Below are 22768 nucleotides of genomic sequence, written 5' to 3' on the forward strand. Positions count from 1 at the left end.
TTTCATGGAGGAATTATATGTACAAAAATAAAATAATAAAATGCAAATATTTCACATGCAAGTGCTTCAGTTAAAGCAGGCAGCATAAGCTGTTATTTAAAAATAATATACTTTTCAAAGGTGTTCGTCTTCTCTGCTCACCAAAGCTGCATTTATTTGAAAAATACAATAAAGTCACTAATATTGTAAAAATGTTAGAGTTTAAAATAGTTGTTTTCTATATGAATATATTTAATAATGTAATTTATTGCTGTGATCAAAGCTGAATTTTCAGCATCATTACTCCAGTCTTCAGCGTCACATGATCCTTCACAAATCATTCTAATATGCTGATTTGCTGCTCAAGAAAGATTTATTATTATTATCAATGTTGTGCTGCTTCATATGTTTGTGGAAACTGTGATACATTATTTTTTTCAGGATTCTCAGAAAAAATAAAAAATAAAATAAAATCCTGAGACCCTAAACTTTTGAAATATAGTGTGTATATTCTAAGAAAAAAAAAATTCACATTCTTTCAATTACAAGAGAGAATACAGAGAATAATTTATATACATTAATATTTTATTAAATTTTTCATATTAATATTTATAATTATTTGTAGACTGTACATGCATTTCATGTAAAACTACTATTGCGACAATATTAATATTTATAGCCAAACTGTGTGGGATAAGTTAAATGCCAACGTTTAATATGTAAGGTTAGGGGTTTGTTCAAATATGAGAAACAATATCAGTGATACCTGCATTTACAAACATTATTTAAAATCCCACAGCTTCATAAATTCTCCCACCTACAACATCAACACATAAAAACACGGTCTCATTATCTGAGTGATTCAACACCTCCACCATTACAGCAGAGATGCCACTTAAACAGACGTGTGCCTTTACTCACTGAATCGTGTGGAAATAATGACCAGCAGACTTTGATTTCACAGACCACTCCAGCAAACGCTTGCTCACACCAGCTGTACAGATGAAAGCATTCAGCTCGACACCAGCTGAGGGAGACGGCAAAGCACGCACAGGGAAAAAGCGCAGGTTTGGCTGTGTACTCTTTCACAAGCCAGAAAAATATAAGGTAACAAAGCAACAGCTGAGTATCTAAGAAGATGAACAGATGTAAGATTTCAAATTATGTCATTGTAAAAGCCAGTGAGATCATTTAAGGCAAGAGACGTAATCCCCTCGCTTTTTCTAATATAAAACCAAACATGTTCACAGGCTTTGAGTACAAAATGTTCAAAAAAGACACTAAAGCAATTCAGGTAGTGACAGCACAACATGCTTTTAGAGATGCCAGAAGACTCATTTTTGATTTATTTTATAAAAGTGCAAATTAAAACAACTATTAATGCAAATCCCTGCTTCAGAAGATAAATTAAGCTTGTTTGTTTAAAAACTTTCAGTGTTCTAACATAAATACATTTTTTCATGAATAAAATAATCATTGCATGCGCAGTCAAGGGCACATCGTGTTTCATTTTTGCAACAAAAAAAAATCTCAATTTTTGCCACAATGCAGAAGGAAAGCATTTTATGTCTGACTAAGCAGAGAATTTGAGCTGGCAAACTCCTGCAGATCATGAAATGACACACAGAATACTTTATGTGCCCTACTGCAGGGCGCAAAACTCACTTTATTGGCTTCTTATACTGTACAATGAATCTGTATTTCAGTAGCCCACAACAAATAGGTCACAAGGTCATATTTACACAGCTATGTTGCTACTGTGCTGGTTTATACAATTTATAGGAACAGGTTACTGACATTAGTCCACAAAAATCTTAAAGGGGTCATATGATGCGATTTCAAGTTTTCCTTTCTCTTTGGAGTGTTACAAGCTGTTCGTGAATAGATAAGATCCCTGAAGTTGCAAAGACTAAAGTCTCAAACCCAAAGAGATATTCTTTATAAAAGTTAAGACTCGTCCATGCCCTCGTTCTAACACGCCCCCACATGTCTACGTCACTGTGTGGGAAGATTTGCATAACGCCGCCCAAATGTTCACGCAAAGAAAGAAGGCGTAACTTTGATTTTCGCTGTAGTATTGTTGCTGCCGCCGCCATGTCGTGAAGACGCTGCGTGTTTCGTTGTGAAAGCGAAACTACTTTGTTTGGTCTTCCAAAAGAGGACACGACTAGATCAGTGGTTAAGTTGTATATACAACACTGTTCCACAACAGTTCAACCCAAATATTTAGATGTGTGCAACGCATTTTACGCTTGTTGTTTGTCATTTCTCCGATCACAAATGCAGACATGGTTTTATGTTTACGCGGCGCGATGCAACGCAACGTGTAAAAAGACAGTATATGTCATTATAATCAGTAATTATGTCCCCACTGGATGCAACAAATGCCTCGTTTATAATGGGTTTTAATGTTTTTGTCTCGTCGCTTCGGGACACGGCATTAGAGTATGCTAGGGGCGTAACATTTCCGTCACACGCTTGAGGTATTCGGCCAATCACAACGCACTGGATAGCTGGCCAATCAGAGCACACCTCGCTTTTCAGAATGATGAGCTTTGTAAAAATCGATGGTGGTTTGGAGAATGGATTGATGGGAATAGGATAGGATAGGATAGAATAGAATAATCTGTCCACTGTAACCCTTTAGAGGATAAGCAGTTTTCAGGATGGATGTCGGATTGGACAGATAGATGGACAGATGGATATGAAATAATAATAAAAATAATGCTTAACATCCCTTTTTGTGTTCCACAGAAGAAAGAAAATCATGACACAAAGGTAAATATTGACAGACTTTTCATTTTTGGGTGAACCATCCCTGCAAAGGCGGACAAACTGCTATGGATGTTCATTACAAAGGGATTACAAGTAAATCCTAGTGTTATTCAAAGGGAATCAGACTTAAAAAGATATTTGTTTCGTCCTCTTTATTTACTGAATGAAATCCTCAAAAGAATAACGAAGAGGAGTCTGTTTTGAAATGTGTGAAATGCATGTCCTCTGCTGAACCGCCACTGAGGACTCGACTCTGTATCATCCAGAAAACACACATGCGCTCAAGGCCACAGAGAGAGTCGGCGATTCAGCAGATGCACGTGGAAGCCATTCAGCTGGCTGTCTGAACCAGAATGCCTCTTTCACACCAGCCATCTGTGAATTTATCACTGACATACATTAAAATGATATGCGCCTCCAGAAAGCGTCTGAAAAACGAGCTGTTTGCTGTAGCGCCGGGTCAAAGAACCGCACGATCCAGCTCGCCAAGACTTTTAATCAAACTAAACACCAGCACTGGGGAAGATCCAGAAAACATCAGTCACAGTTTGCAGATAAGTCTGTTTCTACAGACGGTCCAATTGCCTTCGCAGTGGTATTTTATGACATGCCTGAGAAAGCAGGTGCAAATTCAGACATACGAACACCTACTGTATTAAATGGGAAAGGAAATTTTGCTTCATTGAGCGTATTCAGAGTACACTTTCTTGAAGTCATTCACAAACTGGAAAATCCATCCGAAAATTTTTTGGGAGTCTTGATCCAAAGGCTCTCCGAATTTTATCTGTGGAAGAAAAATGAACCACATGAACAGTGATGCTGTTTATTCATATATCGCTTTATGCAATACAAATTGCTTCACTGCTTGTAAAATATTTGTTAAAAACCTGCATTTCTAGTGTGAACACTGATATTGTCACGTTTATTCCTATATCACTTAATACAATAAAAATGGCTTCATATTGTAGAATGCCTCTTTCACACCAGCCATCTGTGAATTTATCACTGACATACATTAAAATGATATGCGCCTCCAGAAAGCGTCTGAAAAACGAGCTGTTTGCTGTAGCGCCGGGTCAAAGAACCGCACGATCCAGCTCGCCAAGACTTTTAATCAAACTAAACACCAGCACTGAGGAAGATCCAGAAAACATCAGTCACAGTTTGCAGATAAGTCTGTTTCTACAGACGGTCCAATTGCCTTCGCAGTGGTATTTTATGACATGCCTGAGAAAGCAGGTGCAAATTCAGACATACGAACACCTACTGTATTAAATGTGAAAGGAAATTTTGCTTCATTGAGCGTATTCAGAGTACACTTTCTTGAAGTCATTCACAAACTGGAAAATCCATCCGAAAATTTTTTGGGAGTCTTGATCCAAAGGCTCTCCGAATTTTATCTGTGGAAGAAAAATGAACCACATGAACAGTGATGCTGTTTATTCATATATCGCTTTATGCAATACAAATTGCTTCATTGCTTGTAAAATATTTGTTAAAAACCTGCATTTCTAGTGTGAACACTGATATTGTCACGTTTATTCCTATATCACTTAATACAATAAAAATGGCTTCATATTGCAATTGTTAATGTCTAATTGTAAGTCAAAATATAAATACAAATATTTGTAGATATTGTGTAGCATTATTTTTATACATAAATATAAAATACATTAATAATATTATTTATAAATATATATTTATATAAAATGTTATTAATAATAGAAAGCTTTTTAAAAATATTTTTAAGTATGTATTTTTCAACTTATTTGGTGTCTACTAACAGTAGTAGGCAAAAGATAACACATCGTTCAAAATAAAAAAACACAACAAAAGCAAATATTAAAAAACAAATAATTGTTAATATCCTGCATTTCTAGTTACTTTGCAAATATTGGTTGAAAATTTGAATTTTTTTAACCAACTAATGCTTTGATCCACCGTGCAATTACATTCATACCTGCAGACACCAGAAATGCCATATTTATAATCGTAATGCTGAAAAACTAAGAGAAATAGACTATATAATGGCTAGAAAACCTGTTTTATTTCCAATCACTCTCAGTTTCTCTCTTCATCCGAGCTCTGTTCTCCCTATTATTTCTGGCTCAACAACCGCAAGTTGCTGTTTGCTGTATTTTTGCCCAAGACTGAAAGTTTGGGCTGTAATTGTGAAACTAAAGCGATTCTCATCCTGGCAGGAAACTCGCTCCTCATCCTGTCAAGCTCACAATAGGCTGAACTACTCGCAGTCTTTATGGATGGTCTTGAAGAAAAATGGGACAACTGGGAAATACATAACACATTACAAACAGAGGAAAAGGATTCTTCTTAAGAATTAGATTTTTATTATTAAGAAAGCTGTGTATTTTTTGGCCCTGATTCAGTCCAGCTGGGCTTTTATTGCAAAAAGCAGTTACATTGTTTTGTTTTCTCTCAGAAATAAGTGGAAGCATAGCACATACACAGCTGTTCAGAAGTCTGGGGTCTTGTGCTCACCAAGGCTGCATTTATTTGATCAAAAATACAATATTTATAGTAATATTTTGAAATATTTGTACAATTTAAAATAACAGTTTTTTATTTGAATATATTTAAAAATATAATTTATTCCTGTGATCTCACCAAGGCTGCATTTATTTGATCAAAAATACAATATTTATAGTAATATTTTGAAATATTTGTACAATTTAAAATAACTGTTTTTTATTTGAATATATTTAAAAATATAATTTATTCCTGTGATGTAAAGCTGAATTTCCAGCATCATTACTCCAGTCTTCAGTGTCACATGATCCTTCAGAAATCATTCTCATATGCTGATCTGCGGATTTTACATTTCTTATTATTATCAAAGTTGAAAGCAGTTGTACTGCTTCATATTTGTGTGGAAACAGTGATAGATCTTATTCATTCTTCTTTTTCTTTGATGAAAAGAAAGTTCAAAAGAACAGCATTTATTTGAAATAGAAATCCTTTGAAACATTATAAATGTCTTTACTCTCGCTTTTCATCAATTTAATGCATTCCTGCTAAATAAGGAAATATTAATTTCTTTCAAAAACAGTCTTACTGACCCTAAACTTTTAAACGTTTGCGTAAATCATGATGTAACTTGAAAAATTTCTGAGGTGTCAAATTGACTGAATTTCAGGATTAACTTGGATTATATTAGCAAAGCAAATTTTATTTTGCTTTATAGAGCTGCAATTAATTTTTCTATATATTGTTTCTGTATGTTGTGTATTATTATTATTATTATTCATTTTTTTTACAAATATTTTAGTTAAAAAAACTTTTTTTATTATTGATAACAATTTTTATATTTTTATTTTTGTATTTATTTTCTTTATTTAATAATAATTTCTAATAATAAAAACAATAATAATAATTTGATGTCTACTAACTCTGGTTTTCAGCCAAAGCAAATAACAAATATATTTTAAAAATCTAAACGAAAGCAAACAAATATCCAACAACAAAACAATGAAAATAAATACACATTTTTTTTAAATGTTTAATTTTTAGTTGCTTTGCTAATTTTTGTTGCAAATTCACCTCTGGGCCACTGTAGGCAATCTTCTGTGCTCATAACATATTTATTGCTATAAACAAACTATGGACATCATAAAGAGCTTATCATAAGTCAGTCTCAAACCAGCATCGTGTCCCTCACAGTGAGACCAAAAAAAAGCCCAGTGTAACCTTGATGAATGGGTGGGCTGAAATATTTTCCCCTCTTCTACCTCAGTCCACCTGGCACAGATAAGCAGAGAAAGGCCAATCTCCAGATAGCCGGAGATCCCGGCCCATCCGTCTCCCAAAGCAACACAACAGAAGATATTGAAATAATAACTCAAGGATTACCAATATGTCAGTGTAGAGCTTCCTCATCTCCTCACTCCTCTTCATCAGCTGTCTGAGATCAGCCTCATGCTTCTCAATGGCCGCCTAGAGCCGGAGATAAAGGAAGAGGTGTTATGGCTGCGCTTTCTCCTTCTTTTCGTTTTTGGAGAAGTAGCACTAGAATTCTTAACACTACCAGCCTCAGAGGATTTTGATTACCGGTATTTCTCTCCAACAAGACTGCATCAGAAAAGCTTTAATACAGTGAAAACGTGTATCAAACAAGCAGCTCTCATGGGCCTATGCTTTATACAAGCTAGATTAACTTCCTTTCTCTGTGGAGTCGTTCAAGAATAATGCAGTGCATGTGATTTTTTTTTTAAAACAGCCTGGCTGGTCTTTTCAGTATAATGAAAATGAGTAAGGACAGGGGCTGTCCAGCTCCAAACTGAGTAAAAACCAGCATAAAAGCATCATAATGTGTCATGTGACTTGCTATTCTTCTGAAGTCATATAATAGCTCTGTGTGAGGAAAAGACCAACATTTGAATCATTATTCACTTAGAGAAGTAGCTTTGTCCAGTTTGAGTCACACTATTGAATTGGATCTTTGATTCTTGAGTGAATCACAGAATCACTGATCTGGTCACAGTCATTAAGAGCTTGCTTGAAGAGAAGATTATCAAGGAATGACTAAAATTGCAATGACTTAGAATATATCACACAATATATTTCTTTTTATGTTTTAATGATCCTTTTATGGTGCTTTTGAAAAGGAAAAAAAAGCTTCAGTTCCCATTCATTGTTATTGACTAATAACAATGATTCAAAATATTCCAGAGAAAAACTAATTAAATCACATTAACATGCCATTAATACCAATGTTTTCTTTCAAATTCATAATGAATTCAAGTAACTTGATTATGTGATACAATACAGCAAACATAATTGGTTATTGGGGAGGGGAGGTATCCAAAGGACATCAACTGGTCACTGGGGGTTCCTCAGGGATCAGTTCTTGGACCCCTCCTCTTCTCCATATACACTACATCACTGGGTCCCATCATACAGGCACATGGCTTCTCCTACCATTGCTATGCTGATGACACACAGCTCTATCTCTCATTTCAACCAGATGATCCAACGGTAGCTGCACGGATCTCAGGCTGCCTGGCGGACATCTCGGCATGGATGAAAGAACATCACCTACAGCTCAACCTGGCAAAGACTGAGCTTCTTGTCTTCCCTGCCACTCCAACTCTACAGCATGATTTCAGCATCCAGCTAGGTTCTTCTGCAATTACCCCATCAACTTCGGTCAGAAATCTTGGTGTAATCTTTGATGACCAGCTGACCTTCAAAGACCCCATTGCAAAAACTGCTCAATCTTGCAGGTTTGCATTGCACAACATCAGAAATATCAGGCCCTTTCTAACGGAGCATGCTGTACAACTTCTTGTCCAGGCCCTTGTCATTTCTAGGCTGGACTACTGCAATGCTCTTCTGGCTGGACTTCCATCAAGCACAATCAAACCTCTACAAATGATTCACAATGCAGCGGCACTACTGGTCGTCAATGAGCCCAAAAGAGCCCATGTTACGCCTCTCTTTATCTCCTTGCACTGGCTACCGGTTGCGGCTCGAATCAAGTTCAAGTTGATTGATGCTTGCATATAGAACAGCCACAGGCTCAGCACCCGCCTACTTTCACTCACTACTACGAATCTACATCCCCTCCAGAAGTCTGAGATCCGCTAGTGAGCGACGCCTCATGGTACCATCACAGAGAGGCTCAAAATCCCTTTCCAGAACATTCTCGTTCACCATTCCTGGCTGGTGGAATGATCTTCCCACCCCTACCCGGAATGCTGAATCCCTGACAATTTTCAAGCGACCCATCTCTTTCGACACTTGACTTCATCCTAAATTAAAAAAAAAACTTTATTTTTTCCTTCCCTTTCTAGCTTGTACTTATTTGAACAAATGCCTGAAACTTTGTATTACGAGCACTTCCTGTGTCTGTTTGCATCTTTAAGAAGAATTGCGTTATGTATTCCCCAATTGTAAGTCGCTTTGGATAAAAGTGTCTGCAAAATGACTAAATGTAAATGTATTTGTAAATTACCTTTAAGTCTTTGAAGAATTTGGTTTGATGATTGACTTCATTTTTACTTTTACTGTATGTTTTCCTGTACTGGACAATCTTCTGAAATTCATTCTTCACTACTAAATGGTGACAAAAGGGGAAAAAATATGTGATTAAGGACATTTATAATGGACCCCCTACACTCTGTATAGCAATGCCTTTATGCGTTAATGCACAAACAAAGCCAAGCAGCATCATGTTTGAATGTAATGCTCAGCTGATTAAAAAGTTATAAACTGTATGAAATGCTTGACCATGCTTGAATAAAGCAGTGAAATTGTGATATTCTGTAATCAAATGTGCTCAATCAAGCATCCCTTTCTGAAACACTGACATCTACAAACGAGCTTAGTGCAGCAGCATCACAAAATACATCTGATGAGAGCGTCCACGTACCGTCCACCTCTGCTGTCAGACCTTTAACCGAAGCTGCAGGAAAACCACAAAAACACACAATCAGAAGGCATTCGATCAAATCAGCCCCAAAAACATCTATCACATCTTCCCTTGCAATGAAATTTTGATTAGAGTACCTCCAGGAACAGTCTCAAATTCCGCAAGCTCCAGGAAAAAGGTGGCCAAACGTGGTTCTCGCAACATGATCTGCTCCACAAGGGCATGCAGCAAGGTGAAATTCTGATTGTTCCCACGCAGCTGAGAAAGCTGGGAAAAAGAGGGAAAATAATTAATGTGTTTGTGGAAGTTTTTCCATGCACCTGCGCTTGAAAATTGATGATACATGTGCTCTCCCCAAAATCTATGTAGACATAATTTTAAGGCATTGTAGACACTTATTTTGATTTAGCCAAAATGCAGTGAAGTCAGTCCCACAATTGTATTGTGACAACCTCAATGGGAAAAAAAATTACATTTAAGATGGCAGATGAGGGGACAGAAATTACTACAAATAAATGTTATGCAATAAATGTATTCCATTCATTACTAAAAAAAGCAAATAAAAAAAAACATTATATGAAATGATAATAACATAATTATTGAATAAATAAATGTAATAAATACTGTACAAATATCCATACATTCATACATACATACATATACAAAATAACTGGTTAAAATAAAAATAAATAAATAAATAAATGTAAAATATAAATATTAAAATAAAATATACAAAACAAAACGTATTTTATTTCAGCTAGTTGACAAGGCAACATTTACCATTTTTTATTTAGTTTAACATGATAAAATAACTAAAACTTAAATAAAAATTTATAAACACAATATAGACATATAAAAACTAAAAAGGACAAAAACACAACAAAATTACTAAAACTTTAACTAAATTTAAAATGAAAATGGAAAATGGAAAAATGAAAACTTGATATATTAATAACCAATATATTAATTAAAACTACAATGGTATTGGTATCTCAGTTATATAAAAATAACACTCCAACATACTAACAATAATTTATATTGGAATCAATTGACTGTCAAGTACAAAGTGCTATTTGTGCAACAGTTGCCAATGTAGAGTGTTACAATCTGATAACTTTTAGGTTCAATAACAGTCGAGATGCTTCCTTAGAAGGCAGCTGTCTGGCAGCGGTTGGGAACAATTAGGAGGAGGTCTGGGAACGATTGGTCTTTTATCCCCAATCAAATATCCCATCTGTCCTGAAGGTATTGGAGGTAAACAGATATTTATCTTGGGTGTGCATTTGTGAGAGTTTATGCATGCATCTTTGAATACCAATATATTGCCCAAGGCCAGAGAAAGAGTGAGGTTTGACAATTCAACACCCACATGCATATTACCATCAGCTAAAAATGGAAGATAACGTCCTTGTACCGAAGCGCATCTCTATTGTGCACATGTGAAAAACCGGTTAACATTTTTACAAAATGATCTCCTTGACTTCTCAAAGGTTCTGCTCTCTGATTAACCACAATGCAAATATTATTGAGTGCCGCAGCCTCAGACAAGTGCTTTTTATTAAAGATTGAGAATTTGTACAGTAGGCTAAAGGGTGATAATGATAAGTGATAAATGCATGTCTTGATCATGCAGAAGAAATATAGCTGCTAATTCAAAAAAGTTTCACGCTTATCCAGCAGTAAAGTGAATAACCCAAGCACTTAAAATGAATGAAGTGATACATGCTAAACACAAACGCTCCTATCTCAGTTGCATCTTTTTAAAGTAAGAAAATGTAAAGCAAGTACTCATGCCACAGAAACCAGCATGCATGTTTAAGAGCGACTGTTTGAACTGCTCTCCGCAGAGAATAAGAGCGGAGATCTATCAGGCTCTCTAGACCTGTTATTTGTGGTAATGCATGTAGACATGAAGCCACTGCGACAATTTCAGCTGCAGCTAATTTAAAACTCAGAGGGGGCTAAATGGCGATCTTCAGATGGGTGGAAATGGGGCCTGTTCTCTGTTTCTAGGTTGTTGTTTACTATTTCAAACCCGAACCCATTCTACAAAACTAAAAGATGACCAGGAGGAATCAAATACACTGTTTGTTCAAAGCATAGGCTTAGTTCAGACAGATCTGGTGGTATCATCTAAAAAAAATCTAAATATATGAATGTGTTTTATAATTTTACTAAAATCAGATTTTTGTATATTTGGTGGCTTCTCTTGACTACGCAATAAATAAATAAATGCATACACCACTGTTCAAAAGTTTGGGGTCAGTAAGATTTTTTAATTCAGCAAGGACACATTAAATTGATCAAAAGTGACAGTGTATCCTTCTACATTGTTACTATTGTAATGATATTGTATTGTATTGAGCAGCAAATCAGCATATCAGAATGATTTCTGAAGGATCATGAGACACTGAAGACTGGCGTGATGATGATGGAAATTCAGCTTTACATCACAGGAATAAATTACATTTTAAAACAAATTCAAATAGAAAACTGTTCTTTGAAATTGTAATAATATTTCACAATATTACTGTTTTTACTGTATTTTTAATCAAATCAATGCAGTCTTGGTGAGCAAAAAGAGACTTCTTTCAAAAACATTTAAATGTCTTACCCACTCTAAAATTTTGAATGGTAGTGCATGAAAAAAATATTTTATTTTATTTTATTTATTTATTCATGTGATGATAAAAAGAGCACTGGGATATTTAAGAAACATAAAACAACAGTTATTTATATAGTTTAGCAGTCATTATACAAACATACTTGACCATAAATTGCTACAATTCACCATATTCCAGAAAGTAGTTTGGTCTGGAAATCCTGTTTGGTCTCAAATTCACTTTAAACAGTGCCATACAGTAAGTTCAAATGTTAATATAGATTTAAGACTAAATGTGCAAAGTTCTTCAAATTTCATAAATCGATAACAAAAAATAAAATTATATATTAAATGATAAAATGCCTTTTTTTTTAAATGTCATGATGACATGGCACCCATGGCAGGGTGTTTCATTAATCGCAAAAGTTTTAATTCATCACTCTAAAATGAGCATGCAGTTATGATCTATGTCATATTTCTATGGATGAAGTGCAGGGGGGTTGCACTCAGATCCTCATTAGCAAAGGAGGAAGTCATTCAGCTTATGGTGCAAGTGCCCTTTAAATCTTGCCACTGAGGAATTGGGTTTCAAGCACGCTGGCTGCAAAAATCGATACAAATTACCTGCGTGTCACTAATGACTCAGCGAGCTCTAAAAAAAGGCCATGCCGTGTGGCTAATGAATTGGGCCGCTGCGGCAAGAGTTTTTAGAGTCAAACAACAAAGAGAAACTCGCTGCGTGGCACATCTGATTTGTGTAGTGGATGCAGTCGTACAAACATGAGTAAACCATAGGGCATAGTGGCAAGTACGTCACGATATGACACGCCACAAGATGCCATGCAATGCATCATAATAGAGTGCAACAACAGGGTTTTGGAAGTAAAAAAGTATTAAAGGGGTCATATGATGCGATTTCAAGTTTTCCTTTCTCTTTGGAGTGTTACAAGCTCTTGGTGCATCAAGAAGATCTGTAAAGTTGCAAAGACTAAAGTCTCAAATCCAAAGAGATATTATTTCTAAAAGTTAAGAGTCAGCCACGCCTACCTGAAACGGCTCGTTCTAACACGCCCCCACATATCTACGTCACTATGTGGAAATATTAGCATAATGCCACCCAAATGTGCACGCAAAGAAAGAAGGCGTGGTTTCAGGAACACCGGTAGTGTTGATGCAGCCATGTCAGGGAGACGCTGTGTGATTCAGTGCGAAAGCAAAAGCACTTTATTTGACCTTCCGGAAGTAGATGCAATTAGGAATCATTGGTTAAGATGTATTTACAACAGAACAGCACAACCCAGATGTTCGAATTTGTGCAACGTATTTTATGGACGACCGTTTTTTGAACCTAGAAGAGTACAAGGCTGGCTGTGCACAAAGGCTATTTCTAAAAAAAAAAAAGGGTCAATTCTGACTTTGCTATGACAATCTGGCGCTTCTGAATCAGCGACTGTAAGTATGTTTTGTTATTAGTTTAAGTATTTGCTATTGACTGTTCAAATGTGGAGTTTTGCGCAGCACAGAGTAACGCGTCGTGTGTGTGTGTGTGTGTGTGTGTGTGTGTGTGTGTGTGTGTGTGTGAGGGGAACAGGGCAACATCACAGGAGAGTGAACTGTCTGTCAGAAATCATAGCACGTCAGCGGTCTTAACCGCAGCTTGTGTACTGCATCATCACTGTGTCTGTCACGCAACTCTGTTGCCCTTTCGGGCTTGAACTGATGCTAAAACTAACAACATTATTAACGGTCTTGATATTTACTTTGAAAGCTGAAGCTGCGATTGTGGTAAGGGGCGTTACATTTCTGACACAAAATTTTTCTAGATTGTCCATGATCCTTGCAGTTCTTTCAACCTCTGGAAACATCTGTAAACTGTGAATAATGTAATTGAGTCAGTCTCTCTACACTCTCAAACGATGTATATATTTATTTATATGTGGATATATTTGAAAACATTTACAATATATTGTATTTTGTCCTTTGGAAACAATATCAACAAAACATATTAATAAAAAAATTGAAATATTCAATGCAATTTTATAAGAAAAGGAGTCGCAATACGGGTCATAAGACTTTATGATGTTTTTAAAAGAAGTATCTTATGCTTGCCAAGCCTGCATTTATTTGATCAAAAATACAGTAATGTTATGAAATATTACTACAATTTAAAATAACTGTTTTCTATTTGAATATATTTTAAAATGTAATTTATTCCTGTGATCAAAGCTGAATTTTCATCATCATTACTCCAGTCTTCAGTGTCACATGATCCTTCAGAAATCATTCTAATATGCTGATTTGCTGCTCAAGAAACATTTCTGATTATTATCAATGTTGAAACCAGTTGAGCTGCTTCATATTTTGGTGGGTCTTTAATTTTTCAGGATTCTTTGATGAATAGAAAGTTTAAAAGAACAGAATTTATTTAATATAGAAATATTTTGTAACATTATACATAAATAAAATGTTTGTGCTTCACAAGTCAGAATATAAAATCATTTAGTAAATAAATAAATAACCAACCATTCTAAATCTCTTCACTGTCACTTTTGATCAATTTAACGCATCCTTGCTGAATAAAAGTATTAATTTCTTTAAGAAAATCATGTTTTTAAATGGTAGCGTATGTGAGAGATGTTATTTCAGGAGATGTGACTATTTGGTCAGCTCGTTTGTGTGCAAAGCTGTGCATTTGACACAAAGTGACCAAAAATAGAGACTGCTAATTACTGAAAACTGGAAAACCTGAATTATTTTGAAAAATCTCATCCCATATTGTTAGTTCAATCCTCAATGCTGATACCAAGGCTGACCGGATAAAACAACTGGATCAGAAATGAGAACCGGTGAAAAAAAGAAAGAGAGAAATAAACCCAGCAGATGTTTGTCCTGTACGCCAATAAGAAGTTGTATTAGCCCTGGCTCTCCTCGCCATCCCCCACAGGTCATTTGCTGGCAGTTGCGGGTCTTACCTTAGTTAAGGATGAGAGGCGAAATCCCTTGGCCCTGTCCTTGCCCGTGTTCTGGTTGAGGTAATTGCCCAAGACCAGAAGGTACTCCAGCACGCTGACAAATGAGTCACAAGTCCACAGCTGCAGGCACATGCGGATCTTCTGGGTAATCAGCTGCAAGACAAACACAGAGGCCAGAACATGTCATCTCCAACTAATCGAAGTGCAAACTTTTTCCTGCCTCTCACTTAACAGGCACTTAAGCGCAGCCAGATTTCTCAGAGGTCCTGTTGACACAGACCGTTCCTGTCAAGTGTATATCGGAGCCTACACAGGAAGTGCTTTTATTTATTATTTGAAGCTGGAACGAAAGTTAAACCTGAGGATTGGTAGCCATCGTGTTAAGGGGTTCTTGCTGAAGTAACAAGTACCAGGAACAATCAACGTCTACCATCCGTCAACAAGGCACTTATTACAAGAGTGCTTGACAAGAACATGTGCTAAATCAAAACTCTAGAACAGAATGGTATATGACTAAGGTTAATATTACAGAAAACAATGCCAGTGAACTACAGTGGATGATCAATTGACAACTTCAAGTCAACATGAAATCAAAATTGACGCTATTTACTTCCTTAATGCACATTCCTGGTGTTCTTGTGCATGCTGCCTTTCTAATCGTTTATCAAAATATAATGGCTTGTTTGGCCTCTGAAACACTGTTCAGCTGATGCCAACTTATAGAAAAATTATAGCTATTTCAGCATTGTTTTAGGCTATGTTGTAAGTAATGCTGCCTTTCTAAAAGCGAGTTAATGCAGTAAATTATGAATTAATTAATTAATTATGCATTTATATAGCGCTTTATTGTGTATTGTTGCACACCCAAAGCGCTTTACAATCATATGAGGGGGTCTCTCCTCAACCACCACCAGTGTGCAGCATCCACTTAAATTAATGATAGCCAAATTAATGCTGGCTAATAAAATAAAAGCTAACATAATAGAAATAATGATAATGATAATTATTATTATTATTAGCATTAGCATTATTATTATTATTATTAGCATTGTTATTTAATATATACAATTATATGGGGCCATGTGATAAATAAATAAATAAACCTGTAAAAAAAGTATTTACCATTTAAAAATTACAATCAAAATAGCTTGTGAATGCAATAAATACTAAGGTGATAAAAGAAAATAATAACAATAACGATGAATAACAATGATAAATAATAATAATAATTACAAACAAACAAATAAATGCTCCAAGTGCTTCATAAGTCACAATATAAAATAATTTTAGAAAATAAATAAATTATTAAAGTGCTTCATAGGTCACAATATAAAATCAATATAAATAAATAAACTAATAACTGATCCAAGTGCTTCAGATGTCACAATATAAAATAATTTTAGAAAAAAATCAATCAATCAATCATTGTTAAAAAAAAAAAGGTTTGCCACTGACAGCGAATGCTGTTTCATGCTAAAAATGGTGTCACAGGATATCACACTGATGTACAGAAAGTGCATTAATACCAGATGCATACTATTTACACCATGACAGTTGTCTAGATATAAAACGTTAGATTCAGTCTGATAAGTTGCATTTGTGAACACTAAACTCACAGTGATACAGACTGAATGTGTAATATTCCCAGAGCCACCCTGGATTACTTCCAATTAAGTTCACCAAATTAGATACACCATATTCATCCAGGCAGTCTGATTTACATTCCTATTAATACCTCAGGAAACAAGTTTATGTTACTCTTGGGGAAAAGCTCTTGTGATTATCCAAGATAAACAGGTAAGGCTGAAAGGTATTTTAAGCTGCTAGCATTAATTGCCAAAGCTGTTTGCGGTATTAGTTATTTTCCAAGCCCTATAACAAGCTGAACCCCTGAGTAAAGAGCAACAGCGAAGACAGCAACCAAAGGAGAAGCTTGATTTGATGTCTACAATCTACGAGACAAACCGTCGGACCATATGCCCGTCTGTTTCCATCGCAACCTTCCCTCTTGCTCACAGACTCAATCAACTTCCTTCCAGCCCTCTGCTTGATTTCTACCTGGTGATTCATACCCTTAAAACACTAATTTGACCAAAGCTAGCTATGCTAATCAACTCCCAGTGGGCAGAAACTTCAGCTAAGCTTCTTTCCAACACTCCACACGAGTGATCTTCTTGCATTTTTCACTCAAACTCCTGCGTTTTGCTCCCCACGTGAGCTCTTGGAGCATAGCACGCTCTCTGTTTACTAAAAGCTCACAATGCCACAAGGAGTTAGCATTCCTCAGAAAGCTCTGAAACAAAAAACAACACACCTAGAGAGCTCTTTGGTATTCCCCACTCTAAGCCAGAGCAATTTTCCACCCTAGCACCCAACCTGTCAGATGGTGGGTAAATCCGCCTTAATGTTACAGGTTTAAAAAGTCAACCATGTCAGACAATCCCATGGATTTAATGGCAACGGTGGAAACAGAATGCTGGGTACTTGTTTGGGAACTCTTAACAATGGAGGACCTTTTCAAGGGGTCCAAACTGAGATACAGGATAACATTTTAAGACACAAATAGCATTGATCTTAAAGGGTTATAGTTCAGCCAGAAATGATCATTACTCCTCCTCAAGTCGTTCTAGACCTGTATGCCTGTATTTCATTCGTCTGTGAAACACCAAGCTAGGTCCAAACAACAACAAAATTGAACCCCATTGACTTTCATTATTTGGACATTTTTCAGATTTCATTTTCTTGTTCCACAGAAAAAAAAGTCGTGGCCTAATGGTTAGAGGAGAAGTCGTGGCCTAATGGTTAGAGAGTCGGACTCATAACCCAAAGGTTGTGGGTTCGAGTCTCGTACCTGCAGGGATTGTAGGTGGGGGGAGTGAATGTACAGCGCTCTCTCCCACCTTCGATACCACGACTGAGGTGCCCTTGAGCAAGGCACTGAACTCCCAACTGCTCCCCGGGTGCCGCAGCATAAATGGCTGCCCACTACTCTGGGTGTGTGTGTGTTCACTGCTGTGTGTGTGTGTGCACTTTGGATGGGTAAATGCAGAGCACTATTTCCGAGTATGGGTCACCATACTTGGCAACATGTCACTTCACTTCAAAAGGAAGTGACACATTGACCTATTTCAATGTGCTTTTTGGGATATTGCAAAACGAATAAATGCCAAGATGTGCATAAATTCCAAAAATGTGCATTAAAAAATTGATTTGAAGAGGATATATTTTTATCCAATAAGAAAATATGTGCATAAACTATGATGGAAGCACATTTACTGAATATATTCTGCTATGTGCATCAAAAACGTTTCGATGGAACAGCGTAACTGGACTAACCAGCAGACTGATCTCGTTGCACAGCATCTGAAATGTTGTTTTGGTCATTCTGAAATGCCTGAGCCAAAGTCTATAGTCAAAGTGGTTCAGTATAATTACACTACTGCATTCCCAAATAGCAAGCATCCGCCTCCGAAAGCACGATTATCATGGCCGCATTTATTGCGTTTTGCCTGCATGCTCTGAGTGCAAATAATTTATTATATACGAAGAAGACTCTGGCTTCTCCTACTGCAGCAAATTACTACTTCTTAGTGATGTTTGGCACCAGTTTATCTGGAAGTTACGATTTTGTTCTCTTTGTCTTGTTGGATTGGAACGGTACTTTATTTGCAAATGTTTTATGCGATATTCCAATTTTGTGCATAAGTTAAGTTAAATTCACTGGATTCGATGGAAACAGCTAATGATGACAGAATTGTCAAACTTTTGTGAATTATTCATTTATCCACCCTCATGTCGTTCAAAACCTGTAAGACTCCTGTTGAACACAAACAGTTCAACAGTTCCTAAACAGTTTCAGTTCCCATTGACTTCCAAAAATACTTTTCCTTTAACATTATGTTCCTTTAAAATGAACATGAAATCAAAATAGACCCAATTTATTTGCTGCAAACACGTTCATCAGTGCAGTTATTGCAAAGAATCAATGATAACTCACTCTATCTTTGAAATGACTAGACCATAAATAATTTACATTTTCTAATTAAATAAATAAATACCTAAAAACGTAATTATTTTAGACTTCTGTTGTAAATCATCTAAAATCTAAAATCTTTCCAACACTAACAGAGTAATTTAATCAAATAAAGGTTACCAGAAAAACAGCAAATAGTGGAAGATTTGGTAAAAGAAGCATTTTCAGATCTGAAAGTGTTACCATGACATTATCTTGTCAATTTGGACATATACTAATAATGATATTAATGATAAATAAATTAACATTTGTTAGGTAATGTATTAAGGATGAACATGAATTAATGAACAATATTATATTTATGAATTAAAATGAACCTAAATTAATAAATGCTGTAAAAATAAGTTTGTTCATTGTTAGTTCATGATATTTAAGGCATTGGCTAGGTTAGGAATTTAACCTTGTAAAGTGTTATAGAAATATAGCAGTTTATAATAAAGTCCCATTAGTTAATGTTAGTTTATGCATTACATTAACTAACAATGATCAATTTGTTACAGCATTAATTTATTTTTTAACATTAGTTAATAAAAATACAACTGTTCATTGTTAGTTTATGTTTGCTCAGGTCAATTAAATAATTAAAAAATCTTTTGTTGAATGTTGAAATCAACAATAAGTAAGATGACAAAAAGTATTTTTCATGGTCAAGTAATGATATTAATAAATAGAATTGTATTGTACAGTGTAACCAAAATGTTACATTAAGAAACTAAAACAGTTTCAAATGTCGTCTGATGCTGCCTTTCAAATTTATTAAACAGCATTACATGTGCCCCGTCAGAATATTTAGTTTAACATTTAGTCAAAGGGCTCATGTATATTTAAAAAAACGAGATCAGACATGGTGATGCCACCAAAAACTCATTCTGTTTAGACAGATTTTAATATGCATGGAAAATGGGAGCATAAATAAATAAAAGTAGCTGAAGTTGTCAAACGAAATGCTATGTGCATGTGCATTTTCAGGGTTTCTGCAGGTTTTATGAAGGTAAAATTAAGACTTTTTTTAAGATCAAGTAAAGAAAATTTATGGAATAAACTGAAAGGGAACACAATGCAGCAATATTTTCAGTAAATGTTTGGGAGTGCAGAATGAGTTGTATTAGCAGTATTAACAGTTTTAAAATACAACTTCCAACAGATCTTTTTAATTGAACGCGCTCAGGACAGTTGGACATTGCGGTGGATCAGAGGTAAAAAATGATATAAATACTGTTCAGTTTCTTGCACAGACAGATCGTTTCCTGTCTTAAGATTTCAATTGTAGCGAATCAGCTCATGGGAAATATGAATAATTAACCATAACTAGTTATAATTAACTATTCATATTTTAGATCCACTGTAGATATTTAGCTGACCACTCAGGGTCAACCGTCTTGTCAATTCTAAGAACGTTAATTTCCTGGTTAAAGGAAATAACTTTCTTACTGTACAATTCTATAAGTTTGTAACGTAAATCTGCATGATTATTGACTCCGGTTATGAGTCCCTGCTTTACATACTTTTGGCCAATAAACCCAGTGATATCAGCGTTGGTTGCCATGCAACAAAGAGGCCTGTTCGGTGGTCCTGGGGTGTTACGCATTCCGGGGGGAAGGGTCCATGGGTCCTCATATGGCTTGTTAACTGAGGTTACAGAGTATTTGTCATATAAAAAGAGAATATATAGTGTGTTGGATTGGTCCAGACGCTACACAATGTATAGTCACGAGCCGCAGGATTTAATTTGGTTTTGTCTGTGTATGTTTTTTTTTTACTGTCAAAGCTGTGGAGCCCATTGACTGCCGTTATAAGACTGACAGACTGCAACAGTTCGAGTTAAAAATCTTCGTTTGTGTTCTACTGAAGAAACAAAGTCACCTACATCTTGGATGCCCTGGGGGTAAGCAGATAAACATCTTTTCATTTTTGGGTGAACTATCCCTTTAATTTCACTTCATAACATAATTTTACAGAAAACAATAATTCATTAATTTTACATCTCAAGTAAACGTATCTTGATTTAAGGATGTTTACATATTTGAACTGGAAAACAAGACATGAATACTAAGGAAGATATATATATATATCCAATTTAAGACTATTAAATGCCTTGATTTGTAGAAGGGTGAATTTAGACTGTTTAAAACCTGCTGAAACCCTGATTCTCACTACTGACACAAAAGTGTGAGCGATTCAAATGACTTCCGGCATCTTTGACGACAATCGGTGACATGGCCGTTGCACAGCAAGGTGGACAGAACAGCAGAATCTGCTAAAATAGCTGTCAATTTCCTGAGGTGAAGACGTAAGCCCTACTGACACCCCGAATGCTGAGTCAAGCCGATTCCGATGCCGTATAACACCCATAACCTCTGGAAAAATCCCATACGCGTCCGTGATCCTGACCTCCACACTTACTGGCTTAAACTTCCAGCCAGTATATAATCATCTGTTCACACAGAAAAGCTTGTGAAGATCAATGTCACGTCTTTGCATACCATTTCAGACCACAGAGTGAACTTAGCATCAGAATGAAATGTATTCAATAGTGCAGAACAGAAGAGCAAGATGGCTATAGAGAAACTCAAATAAAAACTAACTTTTGAGATGCGCTGAAAGTACAAGAGGGATTTCAACCTTTTTTTACTCACAGGTAGAAAAAGCCTTCAGAGTGCTCTTTGGGCTACATCTCCTCCTGCCCACCACTTCCTCTCTCTAACTAATAAATGACTTGAAGGAAATTTGCCATTAGAAACTCCTTCAGCCCACTCCAAGTGCTGATTCGTTGCGAACAGAACCTCTGTGTATTAATGCATGCTTCTTTTTTTCACCTCAAGTCCATTTCATTTATTTTTCTGAGCGCCTGCTGTCTGCCAAGATTATCTTTTGCATTAGTAAATGAGCTTTTTATTCTATCTCTTTGTTTTTTCCCTCTCCATTCAGCTGTGTGCCTTGGGAGCCACCTTTGCGAAGCTTCAATACTGATTTCCTCCAGACGTACTTCAAGACTTGAGTTCACATGAGAAGGTTTTTCCATAAACAAACTTTCATATGTTTCTTCTGTCAATCATAATCATCAGTGCAGCGTGGTGCTAACTGTGAAATAAAATGCCAGCGCGCATACAAACATGCAAATTAATACACACACACAAACACACTGCTTATTGTAACTTGAAAGTAATAATGAACGCATCCAAAAGAGTCTCACTTTCTGAAATAAATGCATTCTGTACTGGCAGCTTATTTTGAATGTGCCCTATCGGTAAGCAATTCAGCAGAGTTCAGAGAATAAGAGACGGGGAAAGCAAGGGAAACAGAGACAGGCCAACACAAACATGGCTGACAGGTGCATATGAGGTGTTTGTAATGCGAGTCTGACCGGCGTGAGGTCCTCCATACAGATGGGCAGCTCTCGCATCGTGAGCAGCAGGTCCAGACGGGCACTGAGGTTCGAGATGTTGCACATCTGAGGAAGAGGTGATATATCATAAGACGGCATGGACAATGTCAACACTGTAAAAAAAGACTGTGAATTTAACGGTAAAAGACTGTAAAAATGCTACAGTAAAAACCTGTTAAATGGTTAACTGTAAATTCCCCTACTATATATGGTTAAAAACTGTATTGGACATTACATGTAATTTTACGGTAGTATACCGTTTTTGGAAGTGAAAAGACCATATAATTTACAGTGAATAACCGTAAATTGACATTCCCAGAATTACCTGAGTTACATTTCAAATTTGATGTTGTTTTGTTGAAATAACTATGTTTCTTCTTAGTTGTTTCTTATCAGTTTTGTATATTAGCGTTGTATGTTACACCTAATGTTGTTAAATGAACGTTTATTGCATTATTTCAGTTTCATGTGTGTTACCATGATGGTGTTTAGTGTTTGTGTGAATGACACTGTGCACCTTCTATATATGCTATTATTTAAAAACTTGCGATTCATCATGTGACTTTCTCATCACCACCTGCATTTGGTGGTTATCAGTGTATTACAAAGGTACAAAACAGATTTCAGTACTTCA

General features: G+C 35.9%; 1 protein-coding gene across 1 annotated transcript in view; it reads right to left on the reverse strand.

The window, feature by feature from the left end:
- Positions 1-4049: 4049 nt before the first annotated feature.
- Positions 4050-22768, reverse strand: part of LOC107590490 (formin-like protein 3) — a 43773-nt gene continuing 25054 nt past the window's right edge. The window contains exons 11-17 of the mRNA XM_016279243.1: positions 22114-22200; positions 14717-14869; positions 9280-9409; positions 9143-9175; positions 8726-8826; positions 6622-6705; positions 4050-4154 (exon numbers count right to left, since the gene is read on the reverse strand). Coding sequence (XP_016134729.1) covers positions 4050-4154; positions 6622-6705; positions 8726-8826; positions 9143-9175; positions 9280-9409; positions 14717-14869; positions 22114-22200 — 693 coding nt within the window. The remainder of the gene's footprint in view (positions 4155-6621; positions 6706-8725; positions 8827-9142; positions 9176-9279; positions 9410-14716; positions 14870-22113; positions 22201-22768) is intronic.

Source organism: Sinocyclocheilus grahami, unplaced genomic scaffold (assembly GCF_001515645.1).
Source record: "Sinocyclocheilus grahami isolate Dianchi unplaced genomic scaffold, SAMN03320097.WGS_v1.1 scaffold128.1, whole genome shotgun sequence".
Taxonomy (NCBI): Eukaryota; Metazoa; Chordata; class Actinopteri; order Cypriniformes; family Cyprinidae; genus Sinocyclocheilus; species Sinocyclocheilus grahami.